The sequence below is a fragment of the Stigmatopora argus genome, chromosome 6 (genome assembly GCF_051989625.1).
Source record: "Stigmatopora argus isolate UIUO_Sarg chromosome 6, RoL_Sarg_1.0, whole genome shotgun sequence".
In the NCBI taxonomy this organism is placed as follows: Eukaryota; Metazoa; Chordata; class Actinopteri; order Syngnathiformes; family Syngnathidae; genus Stigmatopora; species Stigmatopora argus.
Genome location: NC_135392.1, coordinates 12,066,498 through 12,088,671, shown reverse-complemented (window position 1 = coordinate 12,088,671; position 22,174 = coordinate 12,066,498). Strand labels below are relative to the sequence as shown.

Genomic DNA, 22,174 nt, shown 5'->3' with positions numbered 1-22,174 from the left:
TTTATGCATGTGTGTTGAAAGCAAGGCTACTTATCACTAGGTCCAGATAAAAGGCTTACAAGACCCCTGGAAGAGACGCAGGCGTCCCCCTTTCCGAGCACTTTTCATCTGGAATTCCCTTTCTACTCCAACTTATTTAGGTCACCCTGTGTTCCAACACGCAGACGCAAACGCTTATTGTGTCTGCCATCGCAGCTTGGGGCTGTGGAATAAAAAGGCAGGATTGACGGTCTCTGGGGGACGTTTGGACGCTCCGATGAGATGGAATGCACTAGAGAGCCGGCGGAATCCCAGCCGGCTTCTTTTAGGACGGCGCTGTAAATTCCCACGATCCCCGCCGTCGACCGGTTATTTACTGCCGCGCTCCTATTGCCCACTCGGGTTTGATATATGTGCTATCAGGCGTATTAGTATGAGCTTGTAGGCATAGAAGTGCCTTGCTTTCAGTGGGAGATGCAACTACGTGATGGATTGGCGCGCAAAAGGAGAGATGCAGTAAAACGTGAATGTTTTCACAACAGGGTAAACTGGGTAATATATCAATTGGCATATCTACCGATCAATGTATATATGCATCTAACCATCCCTTGATCTATATACGTCATAGAAAAGGGGGGTCAAACAATGAACGCTTGTTTGTCTCAGTGCGCTCTGCGATTGGCTGGCTACCAATTCAGGCTGTCTGTGTTGTTGTTGGCTGGGATAGGCTCTAGCACCCCCATGTCCCGTGTGAGGATAAGCAGTAGGAAAAGTGAATAATTAAATATAGCCTGCACAAGAAGCTTCACTTCAGCCTACATTTTGTTGCACTTCTGAATTTTAACACTGGGTGGAGCTAGTCACACAAACAGTTCTTCTCTATAATCTAAGGCAGAGGTCTCCAGACTGGTCCTCGAGGGCTGCTGTGGGTGCAGGTTTTTGTTCCAACCGATCCAACACAAACAGTTTAACCAATGAGGTTTCTGCCGAAAAAAGCAGCACCTGACTGCAATCCACTGATTGCACTTTTCCTCTTACAGGTTGGAACGAAAACCTGCACCCACTGCGGCCCTTTCTGGAATAGTTTGCGGACCACTGATCTAAGGGGTCAAAAATCCATGTAGGAAACTGTGTGTGGAATTTCAGCATTTATTATTATTTATTATTTTCTTGATTTTTTTCCACTGCTGAACACAATCTGTTTGTTCTGCAAAATTTGTTTTGTTAGCACGAATATCATAAATATTGCAATATCCTTCTACCTTTGGATTATTTTGTTTCTTGTAGCCCTTAGATGATTCCCTTCCATTGACAGTTATAGACATCAAGTCCATTTCAAGGGGGAAGGTTGGCAGAGAGTGATCATGTTTCACCGCAATCTTTGAGTATCAAGACTTAAGGATTTATTCACCACGTTCACTGCAGCTGTGGCAGACCAGACGATCAATATCAAAAATTGATCGCGCGCTCATACATGGCCCACCAGAGCAGAATCGTTACACCATGCGCCGCCGCGAGGCAAGGTGAAGGCCAAGGTCGTAAATAGCGCCGGGGTGCTCTTACTCGGTTAAACGAGTGTGTTTTTAGCGCCGATTGGTTCTGTCTGCTCCTGGTCTGGAAGCCAAAGCTTTTCCGGTGAGACAATAAAACTGATGAGATCAACTATTATAGTGGAAAAATGTTATTAGCAACACTGTTAGCATCATTCACTGATTCTGATCGTTAATTTTATTGCTATTTGTTCTATAAGTGTTTATAGACTGCTATTTATTACTATTATAATATTTGTCTATGCTGCAGAGGCATGTGAATAAAAAAAACTATTCTATTCTGAAGTCCACTAGGATTAGCGTGTCTTAAAAAACCTTGCGAAAACCCCGATGACGAAGTCATGTCGGGCTATGCTTTAAAATAGTCAAATCAAAACACCTAAAAAAAGCATGGTTTCTTTCCTGGACTTTCAGATCAGACCCAGAGGTGGGATTTTCTAATAATTTTAAAATTATATATTTAAAAACGACAGGTGGTTGCTATTCCAAACATTTCACCAGGGAAACATGAAGGCCAAGGAAAGCCGGTGGATCGTGAAAAAAAAGCAAACTCCCTAAGGGAGGTGAGTTTTTTTCAAGCCCGCCTTGTCAGAGTGGATTTTGGCACCTGAATGCTAACAATTGATTACAAACCCTCCACAGTCGAATATGTCACTCGTAATATTCTCAATTCTTTCCATCCGCTTTATTTTGTAGTTAATGCAAAGTAAACAAGTCGTTCCCGGAAGCCAATTAATCCGCTAGCGAGTGTGAGACAAGATTTGGAAGCATGTGAAGGAGCAGATGGGCGGACCAAAGTAACCCCGAATGGTTGCCAGATCGCGGCGAGGTGGCAGCACGCCGTCACGCGGGGATCGCGGCGTTCGGCCTCACTTAAGGAATGTTGGTGCAATATTTAAAAAATCAGCGTACGGTCAGCCGGGTTATTTTTTTCCTGTAGTTCGTGAGTTGAAAAGCTACGGGGAGAGGTTATAAATCAAATTGCCGTTTAGTAAAATATGAGGCGTTCCTTTGTGAGTTAGCTTGGAATCCAAGCAACCTTTATTAAAAATAATTTAGCGAAATGCACAAGTGCATCATCATTTCTGTACAGCTAAGCAATCTAATAAAAGCAAATATAAAATTGGATTTTTAATTGCTTGTACATGCTCCTTTGGATAAACAGTCATTCACAATGTAGTGAACCTTCAATTATCGTTCAAATGTATATTTTCCTCGGAAAAAAGAAAAACACTTTGAAATTTGAAGATTAAATAACAGATATATTTTTTTATCACCCTGATGTGTTCAGGTGCTTGGGAATGTGGATCTGAAGGCCTCTTAAAGCTGGGTTTGAAATACCGTATTTTCTCGCATATTAGCCGCATCCGCGTATAAGCCGTACCCTTAAAATTGCCTTAAAATCGTAGAATTTTACAATTTACCATATTGATGGTTTTAATAAGGAGTACAAATGTGTTACTTTGAAGGGAAAATCCTAAGAAAAATCATCACATTTTTTTGTATTTCCGAGATACTGTATGAACCGAAAGGATCGCCCGCTGGATTGCACATTCGTAAATGGTGTTGCCTGCATGTAGACAAATTAAAAAAGGAAGTCAAGTGAGCAGTACAAGCAGGAATGTTGTCCATAGCTGTCTAGTTTTTCATCCCTACGTAAGATGGGGGCGCCCTGAGCGAGCAATGGCAGGCACAATTGAGGTTTTTTTTCACGTTTTATGCAAGATACGTTTTTGTTTTTTTTCTTGAATTCCATTCATAGTCATAAAAATAAATTTTGTTTAGCATTTTATCTTTTTATCTTTCCTCTATTTTGAAATACTGTCTTGTGTTATGGCATTTCGTTGATGTCAAGTCTAATTTGTGCGCATATAAGCCGTACCTTCGATTCACTATTCAAGTTGGTCACACCATGTTGTGATTGTTGTGGGTATGGAAGTGACAGTGTTTGATTGCTTTTTCTTGGTGATCTGGATGTTACGAATGATTTTTTTGGTGACAGACATGTTTCGCAATTGAATTTTGATATTAAAAAAATATTTGTTCTAATTTTGATGCTGAAAAAGATTCAAATGTACTTCTGTAAAAGCAATGATTTGATGACATCAAAGCTTCAAATCTCAAAGAGGTCGTGAGTTTGCATCACTTTACTTTCGCGACAAAATTTTGAAACAGTAAAATGCAAACTCTCGTGGCACAGATTGACTTCCCTAACAATGGCCGCCAACAGCAGACAATGAGTTTATGGCATAAAAGCTTCAAATCCCAAAGCGGTAGTGACTTTGCATCATCCGAGCTTTATGCGACAAAAGCGCTCCAACTTCCTGAACGCGACGTGTCCTGATTTCGCGCGTCTTTCGGGAAATCCCGCATCCGGATACAATCCTCATTATGCCAATTAAGTCTGACGACCCGCGGCGCTTCTTGCCCGGTTTTGCCGTCGTCTCCCCGCTCTGTCGTCATCTCCGCTGACCCGAATGGTCGCTGATTTTGGAGTGGAACTTCATCGACCGGCAAGACTTGCGTATGTGTGTGTGAATTTGTACCCGCATGAAAGCGAGTGCGTAAACACTCCGCCTGGATTTTCCCTCCCTTTGGCAGCGAATGAAAGTCCCAAAAAGTAGGATATAATCCTGATTTGCATGTTGCCACTCTGTTTGTGTGCATTTGCGAGGCGGAGAGTGCAGCTGCCGCGTTGGGTGGGCTCGGCCGACTGTGAAATGTGTTCTTAAACTGTTAATTTCACAGCCCGGATGGAAGCGTTTGCTGACACGGTGTCACCCGAGGTCCCGTCGTCGCGTCCTATAAGCGGGGTAACCGTGGTTACCAACGGCGTGCCGTAAAAAGAAGATCCCGCCATCTGTTTGGAGGAAATTGGAAAGGCTTTCAAGTTGTTTTAACAAATGTTTTTTGCTTAAGTTTGCGTTTTTTTTCTTTTTTGGGCGTCAATGCCAAGTTGGCGGAAGAAAATCGAGTTTGGAAAAGGAAAATGTCCAATAGTGCGGCTCGTGTCATCCTTCTGTTGCGGATTTAAAAACCTTTTAATTCACAAATTATGATTTATTTTTTTATTCCAGTCATATAGGACAGGAGACTAAAAATTGTTACCCCGGGACCAATTGACCTTTCGCAAAAGCGCTGGTTATTTGAAGTGATTTATTTTCAAGCAAAACTAGTGCAACATCCTCTAGATTGCTGTAAAAGGTTTGATGATTTGCATCTGAAAGTTGCATCATCAATCATTTTCTGTACCGCTTATCCTCACAAAGGTCGCGGGGGGTGCTGAAGCCTACAACGCCCACCCACCCACCGTGAATTGGTTGCCAGCCAATCGCAGGGCACAAGGAGACAAATGACCAATCACGCATACACAGGGATAACAGAGAGACTTCAATCTTACCTTTTGTGTTTTTGGGTGGTGGGAGGAAACCGTAGTACCCGGATAAAAGCCACACAGGCACGGGGAGACTTTGTAAACTCCACACAAGAAGGTTGGAACCCATCAAAGACGGAACCTGAGTGTTACAGTGAACAAATAAAAAAATTGTAGCATGCTATCTAGGAATGTATTCAATATTTACAGGAAAACAAAGGGTTGACAAAATGGTGTCTGTTCACAAAATGGTGCATGAAAAGTAAAAACAAAATACGTTTTAAGGCGCTTACCAGTACGCCATGTTTGCTTAACAATGGGAAATATCACTTTAATGTTAGCGCACTGCATGAAGCTAATTAACTTTAGCGAATGAAACAGCTACACCTAGACTTCATATCAGTTAGAGAGTCATTTCACATTTAAATTTTTTGGAGTGGGGGTTGCAAAAGCAGCTGAGAAAGGGAGAATTTTATGTCCCTTTATTAGGGATTTGTGTCGTAGTATTTGATTAGACCCTTTCAACTGGAACACGCAAGAGGGAGCAAACCACGTTGATTCCGCGAGGAGTCAAGAAAGCAGTTTTTACATTTTTTATGATCTGTTATGAGACGTTAACACCACACTTCAACATCAGCCCCGCGTCTAAATATAACCGTCATTACCATGCAACGATACCTTATGCACCCGCAAAGCCTTCACGCTAAAGTGCTTTTCTGCCAAACAATCGCTCAGTTCTCGCTTTACGACCTCCGAATGCGTCTCGGACCCCAACGTGTTGTGGACTGAGAGTGTCATAAAGATCAAGTCACTTTTCGCTCGGAGGGTTGAGGCCGCTCTCGGCCCGTCTGAGGAAATCGGAAGCTGCGAAAGCCTCATTAGGCGGCGGCTTTGAGTCTTTCCGACAGGCGACGTGTTGTTGTTATCATTGCTGACTCGCTCCCCGCCAGGAATGGTTTGCTGGGTTGTCGAATGAGTGCCCGGACCTGCCCCGTTGCTCGTCCTCGGAGACTCTACGGGCGGCAAAAAGGGATTTGTTGCGGTGGCAACTGGACTCTTCTTTCTTGAATGTGGTGTATATTTAATAATGATTCTCTCAGTCAAAATAGATTGGATGTCTATCGCCGTCGACGCCAGTCAATGACCATTGACTAGCCTTTTATTGCTTTTGGGGTATCAAAATGGTACTTGGAGAGTCTTTTCTTTTAGGGGCAGTGGTACTTTTGAATTTAAACTTTTGAATTTTGGGACTTGCTGGTCTATACCGTGTGAGCAATTGTGATCATTTCCATCCTTCTTGTTCACAAGGCCTTTTTCCAAGTTCTTATTAGACAACAGCAACCGCTTTCAACTGTCATTAACAATCATTTCAATACGTTCTTGTCCCTTCTCTTCGCAACATTTTGACCCTGTGTCAAAGTGGCGGCCCGGGGGCCAAATCTGGCCCGCCGCATCATTTTGTGTGGCCCGGGAAAGTAAATCATGAGTGATTTCTGTTTTAGGATCAAATTAAAATGAAGAGTATAGATGTCTATTAAATTTCCTGATTTTCCCCCTTTTAAATCGATAATTGCTATTTTTTTAATCCATATTTTCTTTGTTTTTAGTTCAAAAATCATTTCGTAAAATCTAAAAATATATTTAAAAAAGCTAAAATAAACATTGTTTTAGATCTATAAAAAACTGAATATTCAGGGCCTTTAATCCAGTTCATTTAATCTATTTATTTAAAAAAATCTAAATATTATATCTAAAATGGTCCGGCCCACATGAAATCGAGTTGACGTTAAAGCGGCCCGCGAACCAACCAGAGTCTGACACCCTTGCTGTAGGGGTATTGCCACATATCTCCACGGGGAGGCGATATATATGTTTAGCTGCCCTCCCTCCTGCCTGTCTGTTTTTTTTTAGGCATCTTGTTTCAATTGCAAGCTAAAAGAGCGGCAGCAGTACTGGAACCGAATGTGTGCCGTACGCTTAATTGGAAATGACAGCAAACGTTTAGGGATGTTTTCTTTCTTGAGCTTTTTTGGATGACATATGTTTGAAGTGATGCGATTGCATGCTCACCCAACCAGAGGGCAAAGACATGTGAAATAATTGTAAATGAGGGTCATGCACCATACATGTGGGACCACTATATAGTGCTTTGTTTTACTCAAACATATGGCCTGCAGTCACCACCGTATAAACTTTATATGTTTTCCCCCATTGTGATTTAATTCACAACTCTAATGAAGTTCAATGGAACAATCGCATTTAAAATAAAAATAATAAAACTGTACTGAACATAATCCCTCTGTTTTTTTAGGTATTCACACATTACTACAAGCTATTTAAAAGAATTATTATATATTAGTAGTATTTAATTTTTGACTATATATATTAAATTGAAAAAAAATACAACAACAAAAATTTAAAAATCAAAAGATTTTGTAAAAATAAAAATTTGGAACAAAAAAATATTTCTTAGCAAATGTAAAAAATAAAATCAATTTCCATTCATTTCTAAATGTTTCCGCAAAAAATAAATTTTATTTTTTAATTTATTTCTATAAGTAGCCTTATTCTTGATTTCCTTAAATTCTTTTCACGCTTGTATTATTTCTTGATTCCAACATTTTCACTTCTATATTTTCTTTTATTTCATTTTCTATATTCAGCTTTAAATATTCCTTAGGTTTTATTTTTCAAACATAAGTGTCAGGCATCATGGCTATACAGGTGATTCGTAAATGACAGTTTGCTGGCCTCAAATTCGTGATTTTATCCTTTGGCGTTCAAAATTTGTCACCGCATCAAAATGGCAAAGAATCTATGTCATATAATATTCTGTACACCTCAACCATGCAGTATTTTCAATTCAAAGGGGAAAATGCTTATATAACGTTTTGCATGTGCCGGTAATTAACATTTCTACAAAAGGAGGACCTCATGAATTATGGAAAGACTCGTAAAAAAAGGCATTATATTGAGGTGTGTGTGTGTAGGGTGGGGAGGGGGGCTGGTTGTTGATCTCTGCAGGGCGGATGCGTCACTGCTTATTGAAGATGATAGACGTCCAATTATGTGGCGTCCATTCATCCTCCTGTGATTTGAAATGGGTTTATATCTAGTAGACGTCCCATCCATTTGAAGTGGGAAGGTAGCTGCCGTTCATTCATTTGCTGCCACCCTCCCACTTCAAATGCATTGGACATTTAGTGTGGTCAATAGCAGACAATGGGTTGATAGGTTGTTATTTTTCAAAGTTTATCTTAAATAGGGCTTTAATGATTATTTGTGAGGGGGTAAATTATGCTACAGTATTTTATTTAATAAGTGAATCAAGTAATAAAAAGGCGTGTCACCATGCACCGATCAGGATGAAATGCCATGAAATTTGGTCATTTTGAAGGCTCGTTACTCATGGAAGAAATTGGATCCGATATAGAATTGATGTCCGAGACAACACAGTCATTGTCCGGATGAAATGCGGAGACTCCCCCTGAAGAAAGAAAGAAAAAAAGGCGATCTAGCCTGGGGCTTAATTTGCCCCACTGCGGTGAGGGGGGGTTGATGCATGGCTCAAAGGTCACACGCTTCAGATGACGTCTGAGCAAAAAGCTCATCTAATCGCCCCATCTCAATTCGAAGAACTATGAAACCTACATCCAATATTTCTTCTATAATTCATCCGGGCTTCCTCCTTACTTTGGCAACGCCGATCGGTCGGTCTGTTCCGTAAAACGAAAGTCTGAAATTGTGGAAAGGGGGAGAGTGGAAATCCACATCTGGCCCTGATCATCTCCAGCTACGAGTTGCGACCGCGACTTGACGGAGGAACTCGGCGGGATGACAAAGACGGTGCCGAAAATTGCTTAAGTCACGTCATGGGGTTTGTGTACATTAATATATATAAAACACTAATTCAGGTTAAATTTTCTAAAATGCACCAAGTGGAAAAGTAACTCAATGGGCGCCACTGACTCCAATTTTTAGATTGTCTTAAATTATTGCCTGCCATTAACGATTCATTTCATTTAAACTGGAAGAACTGCAACGAAAGCTCATCTTGGGTTGGACGTTGAAAGATGAATAATATAATAAGGCAATAACTTAAGACCACCTAACAATTTGAGTTACTCTGGAATTTAATTTTATGATTTTTTTGACAATGTCCCAACTTCGTTAGAATTGTCCCTCGCAGAATAAAAACGAGCTCACGCCCTCTAGCGTCTGGAGCGCATAACTCAAAACAGCAGCGTTGACGTCGGTAATGCTTTCGCGTAACGCGGTAAGCAGATTTGGCGTCCATATGCTCCCATTTGGCTCCAGATGTGCTAGGCTGCTGACATCAGTGCGAACACAAGCGCCGCTTTTATTTTTCCGCCGTCATCTCACTTATGAGGAATAAATCAACGTCTCCCCGGTGACCTTGGCGTAACCTTGGGGCGGACTGACTCGCGTGGGGAAAGGACACACGCTCTATTCCACAAGCGAGAAACTGAATCCCATAAACGCTCTTCAGAATCAAGGCAACTTTTAAAAGGACAATTTTCATATTTTTCCAGTGTTGAAAGGTAAATGTTGGGCGCTGGGAACGGGTGAACTCTTAAGACCCGTTGCGGGTTAGCCAGTGCTGCCTCCTAATATGCATCAGATTTGTACACTTGTAACGCAGAACTTTTTTTGCAGGTTCAGGTTGAATGACAAAACAAGGTGATCCAGTTTAAGACATCTGCTCACGATCAGCTCCACAGGGTAATACACGGGGGAATTACTGTACTCTTACACAATTTTCACGCAACTTCGTAAAAAGTGCACATGTTCGAGTCAGACTGTGGGAAAATGGGAAAATAAGAATGGGGAGCAGACCTTTGAAAACTTCAGAAAGCTGCAATGGCTTTGTTTTTCTAAAAACATTTTGCACAGGAGATGTGAATGTTTTTCTTATTAACCTCGGATGGTCACAATGTTCATCGCATGGAAAACTACAAAGACAAAGAAGAAAATGTAGCAATCTAAAAATTTAATGGGAAGTGAGAGTGACAGGAGGTTTAATGAATACAAATATGCAGTCAATGTCTCGGCACAATACAAAGATCAGATAAAATGATCAGATGGAATTGTTCACTGCTCCACTAAAAGTTCGATGTTTGAATCTTCAAAAGCTTTTCTTTTTTCATATTTCAATGAATACCTTGCGTCAAAAAATAGAAATCCCAGACACCAAGTCAAAATTAAGACTTGCAGGAAGACCAGATCAAGATCTACCTGAAACGAGACCAATTCAAGCCCAAGACTTTCAAGAGGTGGGATCAAGAAGTGCCTTAAAACAGAAATCTCTAAAACCAAGGCCAGGTGAAGAATTGTCTTAAAACGGTAATCTCTAGGACCAAGACCAGATCAAGAGTTAATTCAAATCAGTAATCTCTAATACCAAGACCAGATCATGAATTGCTTTATGCCAGAAATCTCTAAAACCAAGACCCGAGCAAGAATTGCCTTAAATCAGACAAGATCAAGACTTTGAGGGGTTGCCACCAAGACCAGATCATGAATAGCCCGCATCCACAAATCTTTGAAAACAAGACCAAGACCTTAAAAATGTGGTGTTGAACAAACATCGGTGTGAAATATCCATCACTTTAGGACGCAGCCTCTTTGAAATTCATTGTGAATGACTAATAGATCGAATAACATTCAACATGGAGAGCCAACATGATAAATTTCTCCTGATAATCAGCATAAAACATCTTGCTCCGAAGCTACTGGGTGTTTTTTTTTGCTGAATTAACACAAGAGCGGACCTCCTCTGTGCTTATTTGTGCTCGCTGGTGTGAAGAATGCACCCAAGGCGCCAATAGACATTCATTGAGCAATTAAGGAGTGCAATTGTTTACAAGGCATGTGATGGAAATACTTCACGTGACTCTTATGGTTTTCAGAGTGTCTCGAAAGTATTTCTGAATCCAGCGGTCTCAAGTCGAAGCAAAGAACCAGACGAGTGAGGCGGGCACTAGGACCTCACAAGACATTAAACAAGGGCGCACAGTGTCTCGCTGTACTTGCACACTATCAGAACAAGTTTTTCAACAAGTGCAGAGAGCTCAGAGAGCAACGTTAGGGACAAATGACAGAGAATGTACTCGTCTCTCTCGAGGCATCCCGTGGACCCGCACTGGAATATACTGCAATAACCCTGCAGCGGAGCAACAAGTCAAGGCTTTGCAGAGGTAGACCAATATTTGACTTGAAACTCCTTGGAATTTTAGACCATTACAAAACTTTGCAGAAGTTTCTGGGGCCACTTTGGTGAACGTCCTCCGCGTTTGCCGAAAATCACGACCCGCTGCGGGATTTGAATGACTACCGTACTTAGCAGGTCGTAGATCAGCTTCAACGGGGAGCCTCCATCTCCAGCGAGTCTGCTGAAGCGTAGCCCCGAGGCTCATCAGGTTACACCGTGGCTGCTCGGCAGAGCTCCTCTTCTCTGGAGGTAGAAAAAAAATTCCTACACAGTTTGTGTGGTATGTTGGCGTGGAAACAAGTAGGGCGCTGCGGGGCAATTTCCTCAAATTATTCCACAGAGCACAGCAAATGAATGATTGCATTCTTGTCGTAATAACAGGTGGTTATACTGGAGAAGACTTGCTACTATTTGGGTGTCTCTTCAAGAGCCCATTTTCTCACAGGGTCAGCTTCTTGGGTTTTTGATTCGCATGTCAAACTGTACATTTTGCGCTCATTGTTTGCTAAGGTATCAACTTCCTCCGGGTGCGACAAATGATGAACTCTACAGACGTTCCGTGATAACATCTTCTAGGTTTGGTCAAGAAAAAAAGCCTGTTTGTAGAATCCGAGAGTGGGGAAAAATCAGAGTAAGGGCTGGAGGAGGTTGGTCGCAGAAAATATCAACTGTTACGCTAACCCTTTGTAGGGAAACTATCATGAAACTCTAGTCAAAGAAGCATTTGGTGGAAGGGTTAGGTGACCCTTAAGTGATTGGCAGATCTCAGGTTAGAGCCTCTGTTGCCTGCAGAGCTGTCGACATAACCTTGAAAATCCTGAAGAAGCCTGAACTGATTTACTATTCAAGTATAGGAATAAAGGTTCAACCTCAAGCCTAACCCATAAGTTTTTCTTCAATTTTTTCCAACTGTCCATCTGAATAAAAAGTTCAGGAATTGTGACTTTCAGGTCCGCTAGCATACCGTTGAGTGAATTACCATTGATTGATTGCAGTGATTATTCACTGCCTGCCCTCTCTCGGAATGCCAATCAACTTTTGAGTTTTGTGTCGAGGCCGAGCGGCTAACAGCATTCCAAAAGAAGTTTGACAATCTCATTCTTCATTCTTGATCGTGAGCTCCACATCTTCTGGCCCAAACATGCCGAGAGGTAAACTTGCTGCTCGGAAGGATGTTTCTGATGTCTTTCCAAACAGTCGCCAGGAAGCAAAAAAGGCTAAGCGACACGTGCCTTAAGTCATTGGACATGTGCAAGCCCACCTTTTAGACACCGAGATTATAGCTAATGCTTTTAAGCAGCGTGGGCTGGAGGCGGAACGGTTAGAGATGTTGGCGCAAATAACTGTGAAAGTTAATCTCTAGCTGCTCTACCTGATTTTTCTTGGGTGGACACTCAATACTCAAGACAATCACCACCCCTAAAGCTTTTTTTGATAGCACGAGAACTACATATGTTGTACTTAATCGCGGCATGAAATTCTTATCCTCCAAGATTGTGAGAATTTTTCATTTCTTGTGCTTGCCCCTCCCTTGCCGGCACCCGAACCTGATTTAGCCCCGATGCGCGTAAAAGACGGCAAGTACTGAAGCTTCCGTGCAGGCATGTCCCGTCGTCTCTCGCGGCCCGAGGCGCTCTCTGAACCCGCGACGGAGATACCTGCGAAAAACTTGCAGTGGAACGTACACCGATACGGCTTGGAAAGTTGATGTTTCATTCAACAAATCTTGATTTTGCCACCTCTCGCCCATACCGTTGTATTTTGGAGACTATCACTGAATACAAATCAAACACGAGGGAAGTGAAGACTAAGTTAGAAGACGAGCTGCACAGATACAATGGGACCACACACATTCAGACAGTAAAACAGTGACTCATGAGCGCGCTAATGCTTAAAGTCCCACTATCACCTTAGGCGGTACTTTACTGAATTCAATACATTCACTGAGACGCAACTTGCAGTTATTTTCTTTCTAAAATAAACCCCCAAAAAGTTCAAAACACAGTCTAAATGCCATTTTGCAGTGAGCAATCGGATTTGAGTCTATTTCATCCATTTAGTTTCATTGTGTGGCGACCAGCTTTTTAGTTATTGTTTTTTTGGACAGTAAAATCTTTTGAGTTTTTTTCAGTTCAGTGTCAGTTTGGCTCATCTTACGATAAAATTAACTCTTGACTACTGTGTTGCCATTGGTTTATATGCCTTCTGCCGGAATCCTTGCCTATAATTATGTCAGCGATTTCAACTATGCAGAGGCAAACCACTACAATTATTTGTCATCGTTTCACAATTTTAATAGTTTTGGATCCGTGCGAGTCTTGATATTTCTTTTTTGATTATTATTTGACAGGAAAAAGTAAGACTTTAAAATGGGGTTCCCTAAACTGTTTCATCTGAGGAATAAAACAGAGGACATCCACATGGCATTAAAAATGATTAAGCCCAGAACTGCATTTTATTTCCAGGAATATATACTGCCTGCTATTGTTTAGAGGGCATCAAAAGCACGAAAACGCAACATGCAAGCACAAACTATTGGTCCTGGCAATCCTCACAAATCCTGGCGGGAGACACGCGGAGCTATAAAATCAAGATCTGCTCTACACTTGTTCTCCGGCACACTGGCTTCTTCTTCAACACATTCTGTGATTTATTGTGTTTGCGGCACGACGGCGCGCAGCGTGGGCCGTGTGGTACAAAGGGCGACAGACGTACGGAAACGCCGACGGAAAGAATGAAGACTGAATTATGTCCTGGCGGAGCGGTTTGATATTTTGTCCGACGGCAGAAATCAAGAAAGTTTTGCATGAGATTGTTTTGGATTCCTGAGAATAAATCATAATAATGCCTTGTTTGGCTTTTATTCTGAAGTGGACCCCATGCTACTGTGATTCATAGTATGAACAATCGTTGTGACGGCTGGTTTGAATCACGCTAAATGCCGTTTTGTGCTGAAACCCACATTTACGCCTCACAAGTTGCAGTTCCACAAACCCCGAACCACTTTTTTCATTCACGTAACGTGAAAATCAGAAAAGTACAGACGCTGCCCTACTTACGAACGAGTTAGGTTCTGAGCGATTGTTCATAAGTTGAATTTGTTCGTAAGTTGCTCAGTGCTATATTTTGTATTATAAAATATGTTTAAGGCCTATATAAGTATATTGAAGCCTATATAAGTATATTGAAGGTTTATATAAGTGCATTTGTATGTTTAAGGCTTGTATAAGTAACACGCATTGGTTTGTACTGAAAAAAACATTTTATAAAATGGAGAGAATACATACAGTACTGTATACATACATTAGAGAAAGAGAGAGAGAGAGATTTACTAGAAACTGGCCGAAAGAAGCTATCTAATGACGATTGCAGTTTTCTTTTTTTCATCATAACTGTATGGCATCATTCAATTGATTTGCAAACTTTGTGCAACGTTCAATATTTGGGTCCTGCTGCTCGATCTTTATGTTTATAAATGGTACCGACGGTCGAACGATTCAAGTTTTATTCCCGTGCAACGCTCACCACTTTCTCACACGCATCAAGCTTCGTTATTATTGCCACTCGTTTCAAATGAAATGGCTTGCCTCTTCCTTGCACCTCCCTCAATAGAAGGCTTTCGCTTTTCACCAACCATATTGAATAAAGGATGCACGAGATATTTAATGATAAAAATGAAAAAGGTTCTTTGCGCACTGGAGATACGTTCACGCACTTCCACACTGCAACGAACTGGGCAGAGGAAGGTGGATGCTGGATGAGCTGAGCTCTCACAGCGTCAGGCGTCGGTATTAGCGGCGGAAAGAAGCACTACTCGGAAAAAGGCGCACAATACAAAATCGAACGTACGAACATTTTTTGACATAAACGCAATTTGCAGACATGTTCGTATGTACCGTTGTTCGTAACTCGAATGTTCGTAAGTAGGGGAGCGTCTGTAATAACTTTGACCGGAATTTTTTCCCCTGGTTGTTACGCCTGAAATAGTTTTTTGTTGACAACGGCCAAAAGTTTCAGCCCCCGAAAGCAAGCAAATTCTGGTTCACGCAATATAAAAAAGAGCAACTTTCAACACGTAATATTACGATTTGAATGCAGTTGGATGCAGGCACGCATTACAGAACAGGCAGTTCCTGGTTTTCGGAATTATCACTAATTGAGAATCTGGTTTTAGTGAAAGTTTTGGGAGCAGCTAACACGTCGTGCGAGGTTCTTATCATCAAACTCAGCTGTGCCCCTTCCATCTGCCAGATGTTATGCCAGCTAAGATTTTTCTTTCTTCTTCAGGCTTTCACAGTTGGTCCTTCAGACATTTTTGGCAGGTTGCTCACTTCCTCGACCACAAGTCTTGTCTTTGGCACTGATGTTGTTTTTCACCAAAGGTTTTGGGATGAGATCGGACTACATTTCTCAAATGCACGACACATTTTGCACTCTGACCAGCGCTGGCACTAGATGTTTTGTGCCTTCTGAGTCCTGAGCCGGTCACTGCAATCAAAGAACCTTTGGCTGAGATTGTCTTTGATAGCAAAGGGCGCTAATGTGGGGTTCAGCTCGGGTGACGACGTCCTGATCAGATGACGGGAAATATGTCGCGTTCCAAGTCAAACGGTCCTTCACGTGTTTATCATTGACGCTGTTTATGTTTCATGTCATCTGCTTTTTAAAAACGTTGTTGTGGTGTGATGGAGCATTCCTGTTGGAGCCGGTTACACTTATGTCTGAGAGCATGTATTTTCCTCGATTTTCATACGCTGGGTTGAATGTCTTTTGAACAGGAAGCACCAAGTCTTCTTACAAGAACTTTACAGATTGTAAATCAAACGAGTCACATTCACAGTCGCCCAATGCGTGTATTGTGTTACACGGCTGGGGAAAAAATGGCCGCCGCACTGGTCCAGATGTTGCGTTCGGATCTTCAAGGAGTCACGGCCGTTATAAAGAAGTTTGGACAAAATTGTTGGGTCTAGTTGTTAGTGATGTGAAAGACCAGATTGGCATTCAGGAGGCAGGGGTTAAATGATGTTTCAGCGCCAATGTCGGCGATAGATGTGCAATCTGTTATGCTAGAATGAATGTTGTGGTTTCACCAATCAAAATGAAATGGGATAGCCATACTGATCATAACAAGACCCGCAAAAATGTAAAAAGACTCATAGCCAGACTTTAACGGGACGTCGGTTAATGCTAGTTGAAAGCAGAAATTTGAGGGTGATTTCCAGAGTTCATAATTTGACGAAGTCCAACTGGTGAAAACATGGAAAGCAGGGATATTTGAGATGTTATTGTTATTATTATATCTCCTACTGAACACATTAAAAGAATGTCTTAACCCTCCTAAACATTAATAATGCATACAGTTGAAAAACAAGCCACCAAGACCTCCCTAGTGTCATTTTTAAATCATTTTCAAAGTAAAACAGCAAACCTCACATCACTCAAACTCTGTGATAATTCAAATTAAAATTTTACTAAAACATTTTTACAGACATGCACAAACCTCAGCCTTGACCGGGGGCAGAAATTTGCAACGGAGTTAAAGCAGCTTCAAATTTTTAATAACTTATGGATGGAAGGGGGGGGGGGGGTTCTGGGGCCATTGGGTGGTTGTACATCAAATGGGTGGCAGAGGTTGATGATGGATTGATAGAAAAATTCACTTTGGGCCCTTCCTCTGTTCTATTTATGATATTTCAAGATTGCCTCTTGCTTCCCATCTGTACGCACTATTGGCTTTCATTCGCCACGAGTTGCTGAAGTGAAATGGATATAAAACTGAGAAGAACTATTTCGTCCCATTTTGGCTATTGAACTTGTCAGTCAACACTGATGCGCGGCCCCTTCTGGAGAATTTTTCGAACCCCCCCAGTCAGAGACGAACTGCTGACTAGACATTTCTTATTGTTTACTAAACCGCCAAAACTTTTTCCCGTCAGGACCTCGACGACGACCGACACGTCTGTTTTCTATGAGCGACCCAAGGAGAGGACACCAGATTTACATATCATCAAATTGCCCTAAAACCGTAATTTAAGGGGACTTTGCCTTGAAAAACACAACAAATACTTTCTTTGCTCTGACTCACACATTTAGGTTGAATGAAAGTGTTTTTTTACAGAGCGGCTGTTAAAAGTGTCCATGCTGCACTGCGTTTTGGAGGGAAAACTGGACTATAAAAGTGAAGTTAAGGACTATCCCAACGGCATTACAAGAAACAAACTAAATGAAATGTAGTATGCAAATTGTGACAATACCTTACACAATGAAAGTGGCTTGGATTCAGGTTCTCATGGGAACCATTCAATTTCCTCTTCCTGCTTCCTCCAATAGGAATTGATGTATTACAATTTCCTGTAATGGAACGTGTATTACTTTTGAGAGTGCTACATAAAATATAAAATGATGATATTAAAGGAATTATATCACGCGTGTAATAATTATGGATGCACTGCATCTAATTTAGCTAAACTGGCTATACATACTTGATTTTTTCATTTAAATTAATATGTTTGTGAGCATATAGTTAGGTAGTATTACAACTTTTTCCCTCGTAACATTTTATAAAAGTTGGTAAGATGATGACACTTCTTTCGTAAAATTCCACTCGTTCTACGACTAAACTATAATAATATTACAACGAATGATTGTATTCTCCAAAATAATGAATAAAGTCGTATTACATTTTTTTCTCGTAGTAGTATTACAATGTATGACATTATTCTCATAATATTATGAATTTATTCTTGTCCTACTATTGTTGTTCTGTTTCTTATACTCCATCGTATCATTTACATTTCAATCGACAAAATACATGCAAGTTGTTTTTTTGAACACTGGAAACCGCATTATCAGCGTTTCCCACATTTGATCCGCAGCCGAGGATTCTGGCTTCGAACCCCGGTTAGCTTTCGGAACGGGTTACTTTTTTGCGTGCTTTTTTTTTTCAAATACTAAAATTGATAATGTAGGTTATTGCTTTTGACAGTGTTTAAGCCAGCAGCGAGGGGCACTACCCTGCTACTCAGCTTTGGGCACGCTCGCTATGTGATGTGTTTAGAGTATGTTTACGAGGACGTTAAAAGGAAGAGCTCTGCCTTGTGTCTTGGCAGGCAACGTGCGCTGGACGGGGGCCACATGGCAGGAGCCCCGAGCGCGGCACGCAGCTTCCCTCGCGTCCTCTAGGCGCCACGCTACCGTTCCCTAGTGGACACTGAAAAGGTGGGTGTGTCTTTAACCAGTTCCTGGCCACCGATGGCGCTGGACGCCAATCCATTTCGACTGATTGCAGTGTGTGTGGGACAATAAAAATAAAAATAAGAATCAGTACAGAACCCAAGTGCTGATTCTTTAACCTCCTAAGACCCATACTCTTGCAAGGCATGCATTTTTATTTTCACTATGATACTTAGGCTAATTGGGACCTGGTGAGTGTAAAAAAAAAGAATTAGTATCATTTTACATGATGTAGTTTCTGAGAAAAATGATTTCCACATCATAAGTGGACGCCAAGCCATTGTAGTAGTCTAAAATTTAACATTGTAGTCTTGTGACAACCAAAAATGTGATGTCCACACGTGGACGCCAGGTGCTAGGAGGTTAAGAACGGAAAAAAACTTGACTGGAAGTGCTCACATCACTTCCTTTTTCTGACTTTGGCTTTCTGGCCGACAGCGAGATGGGATTAAAACGACACTTTTAGGGGTTTATCCTCCAAAGAAAAGGCCTACGGGCTGTAGCTAGTGAAGTCCAATCTATCAACTTCAGTAAAGTAAGCCCCGAGGTGGCAAGGTGGCAGCGAGGGGATTCCGTCTGTGAGCGACCCCTACCCCCGCTTTGGGTAAAAGAGTGTAATAAACCCACCTGACAGCGCAGTGGCTCGCCTTCGGCGCCGTCACGGGTGTCGACACGTCGCCTGTCATTCCCTGCAGAAAAGATTACAATTATTCCAAATGACACTTTCACAGGGGTCAACGAGCCTTTCAACACTGCGCCTGGTGTGAATGAAATTTATGCAGCGTGTCGGTTTGGCAGATGATAATTGCAAGTTGCCGAGCATACTTCCGCCATATTCAATTAATTCAGTGTCACAATGCGGTTGTTGGGGGGGGGGGGGGCATCCTTTTCATGTGTTTTGCCAGCTTCTTTTATGGGAATTTGACTTTTTGGGGTTCGTTTTTGGTGCGAGAACGACTACTACTCAAAGTCAGAGGTGAAAGCCAGAGACCGCCGAGGCGCTGGAGCATGAAAATATTTAAAGTGAAGCAAAATAAAAATTGTTAACTCATTCCTTGCCGTTGACAGCCATAGAGGTCCACTCCATTTTAACTGGGAGGGGGCGACATTTGTTCATTTAATCTCCATCGCTGTCGATAGATAGCAGTGAATGAGCTCAATTTGGGGTCATTAGTTCAAAGGTCACAGAGGTCGGAAAATAAATGAACTTTTTTTTTCTTACTTCCCCTGAAACCCAATGAGTTCCTATATTTATTCTGATTACCACAAGATATATTCAGTGAATACTGTACCTCAGATGGCAGTCAACAGTTGTTGTCTTCAGTAGTGACAAATGAAATTGACTAAATCACCCACTTCCACTGCCATCATTTACGAGAGCATTTGGCGCCAAGCAACATTTTTTTTAGCCGATAAGCAGAAGTCGGAAGGTTTTATGTGACCACTGACTTTTATTTGGAAGTTGGAACTGTTCCTAATTCCCTCCACATTGGCTCAGGCCCTAATTCCCGCTGGAAAAAAAGACCTGGCAAAACATCCCTTTACTCTTGGTACAGTGCTCAAATATTCCTTTTGGGCGAAAAGTTCAGCTTGGTTTGCTTGGACCAAATTGCGTTTTTCCAAGTGTTTGTTTTTCTTTCATCCGCATGGTACTAACGGATTTGTGAATAAACTGTCACTTCAGCAACTTTCACTTGAAGGTTTGCATCATTTTAAAGGATTGCCATCCCCGAATAAGATTTTTTTTCTTACCTTTGACAAAAAGTGAAATGGTTTTATAATGTGTACAGTGTCTTTTATTTGAGCACGAATGAGTTTTCAGAAATAAATGGATGTAAATGTACACTAATGTCCATTTTGATGAGTTTTTTAGCCAAGTGATAAAAAAAATACATGTCACAATAATCGTTTTAAAGCATATTATCGGGATGAATGGAGATTAAAAAAATCGTATCGCCAGATATGAGGCAATACACACTCCTAATAAAGTTACTGGGACTTCTTTTCCACAGGTGGAGCGCCCATGAGGTCGTCTATGCTGGTCCTGTTGCTTTTGAGCAGTGCCCAGGCCGTGGCCTCCGTCGGGGAGGACTGGGGCGCCCCGCGGGTGGACCCCAAACTCTTTGGCAGGCGGCGAAGGCACTCCCCCAGGGTGCTGTTCAGCGCCCGGCCGCCGGACGGCGAGCCAAGCGGGTCCCGCCGGAGCCGTCGGCGAGCCGTGCAGCCCCAGCACCGGGGCGTCTACTCCGTGTGCGAGAGCATCAGCGTGTGGGTGGGCAACAAAACCAAAGCCACTGACATTTCCGGCAACGAGGTGACGGTTCTGCCGGATGTCAACATCAACAACGTCAATAAGAAGCAGTACTTCTTTGAGACCACGTGTCACGGCCCGCGCGCCGGCGACGCGGGGTGCTTAGGCATCGACGCCCGGCACTGGAACTCGCGGTGCACCAATTCGCACACCTTCGTGCGGGCCTTGACGTCCTTCAAGAACTTGGTGGCATGGAGGCTCATACGCATCAACGTGGCTTGCGTGTGCGTGCTCAGCCGCAAGTCGTGGCGACAGTGATACTAAATTATTCGTGTATGGGGACTGCATGTACTTTAGATTTGATTTTTCACAATTTTGCATGAGGTGCCTTGAACCCCTTGGCTGCCATTGACGGCCGTGGACGTCCAATCCGTTTTGGCCAGGAGGGGGCCAATGAATATTGAAAATGTTGGTGTTGAACATTGAAAAATGAAAAATCCAAATATTTAATGACTTAGAGAAGAAAAATGCAGCTGATGAGAACTCAACAAAGCGCAGGTTGAAACCTGTCTTATCAAAGTCGGCCTAAGCAGACAGCAACATAACAAAACAAATACAACTATTAATGTTGCGTTTTGTGGTACCAGCCTTGATGGAAATATTATTTGCTATTATTTATTAAACATATACATTTTAGATTGTGTTTTTATAATTCATCGCACTCGCCTCAAGGATGTTTTAGGACTGGGGAATAAAAAATAAAAAAAACACGTGGTTTCAATTGTGGCTATTTGGACATTTTTCCCCATTCCAGCTCCAGGATGAGGTTTCCCATAAATTATACTCTTGGCTCTTTTAGAAAATGTTATCATTAACCACCTATTTATTAGTATTGTTATTTTAGAAGTCATTTCCAGACATTCGAGTCGGAATCAATTGTTTTTGTTTTTACATTAGAGAGCTTCTGAAATAATCCATTACAGCCAAGACATTGTGTAATATCTGTAAGAGGTAGTAAAAACAGCAAAAAAAGGATGTTGCTTGCTTTTATACCTTTATATTGCAGCCATATTTTCCTTGCTTTTTAATCAAATTAAAGCACAACGCTGCTCTCTAGCGAATAAACGCTGTAAATGCGCGTGCCTCACAGGAATTGCACATTACTAACACATAAACTACTGCTGATGCAGCGTGAAAAAATGCATTTAAAAAGAAACAATTGATTAATTATGGATTATTTAAACACTTAAAAAGTAACCGATGCAAGGAGTGGATTATATTGCAATGTAAATGCTCATACCTTTTTCATTAAGCCGAAAAAGCGTGCAAGGCTGGCTAATCAGCTTGCCCAAAAGGACACTGCGCATGCGGGGTGTTGCATTCGCAAGCAGGACTTGAATCTGAAAAAAGAAATGTATTTATTATATAGAGTTAGTTTTTTTCTTTTTCTTTTATTAAACCGTTGGTGGGTTGTATTCATCAGTGTGGGATGTGTACAAAAGTTGTGACGATTATTGACAATTTGAATTAAAAAATAACAACAACTAACTTTCGAA

The 22,174-nt window shown here is 41.7% G+C and overlaps 1 protein-coding gene and 1 long non-coding RNA gene across 2 annotated transcripts; one reads left to right on the top strand and one right to left on the bottom strand.

Moving 5' to 3' along the window:
- Window positions 1-3,522: 3,522 nt before the first annotated feature.
- Window positions 3,523-22,003, bottom strand: LOC144075466 (uncharacterized). The gene is made up of 4 exons (XR_013300562.1): window positions 21,919-22,003; window positions 18,995-19,056; window positions 17,389-17,485; window positions 3,523-5,044 (listed from the first exon to the last, which is right to left on the bottom strand). It is a non-coding gene; the product is annotated as an uncharacterized LOC144075466 (long non-coding RNA).
- On the top strand, window positions 20,391-21,042 carry ngfb (nerve growth factor b (beta polypeptide)). Its single transcript, XM_077602495.1, has one exon. The coding sequence runs from the start codon at window positions 20,391-20,393 to the stop codon at window positions 20,934-20,936; it is 546 nt and encodes a 181-aa protein (XP_077458621.1). The 3' UTR covers window positions 20,937-21,042.
- Window positions 22,004-22,174: the final 171 nt, after the last annotated feature.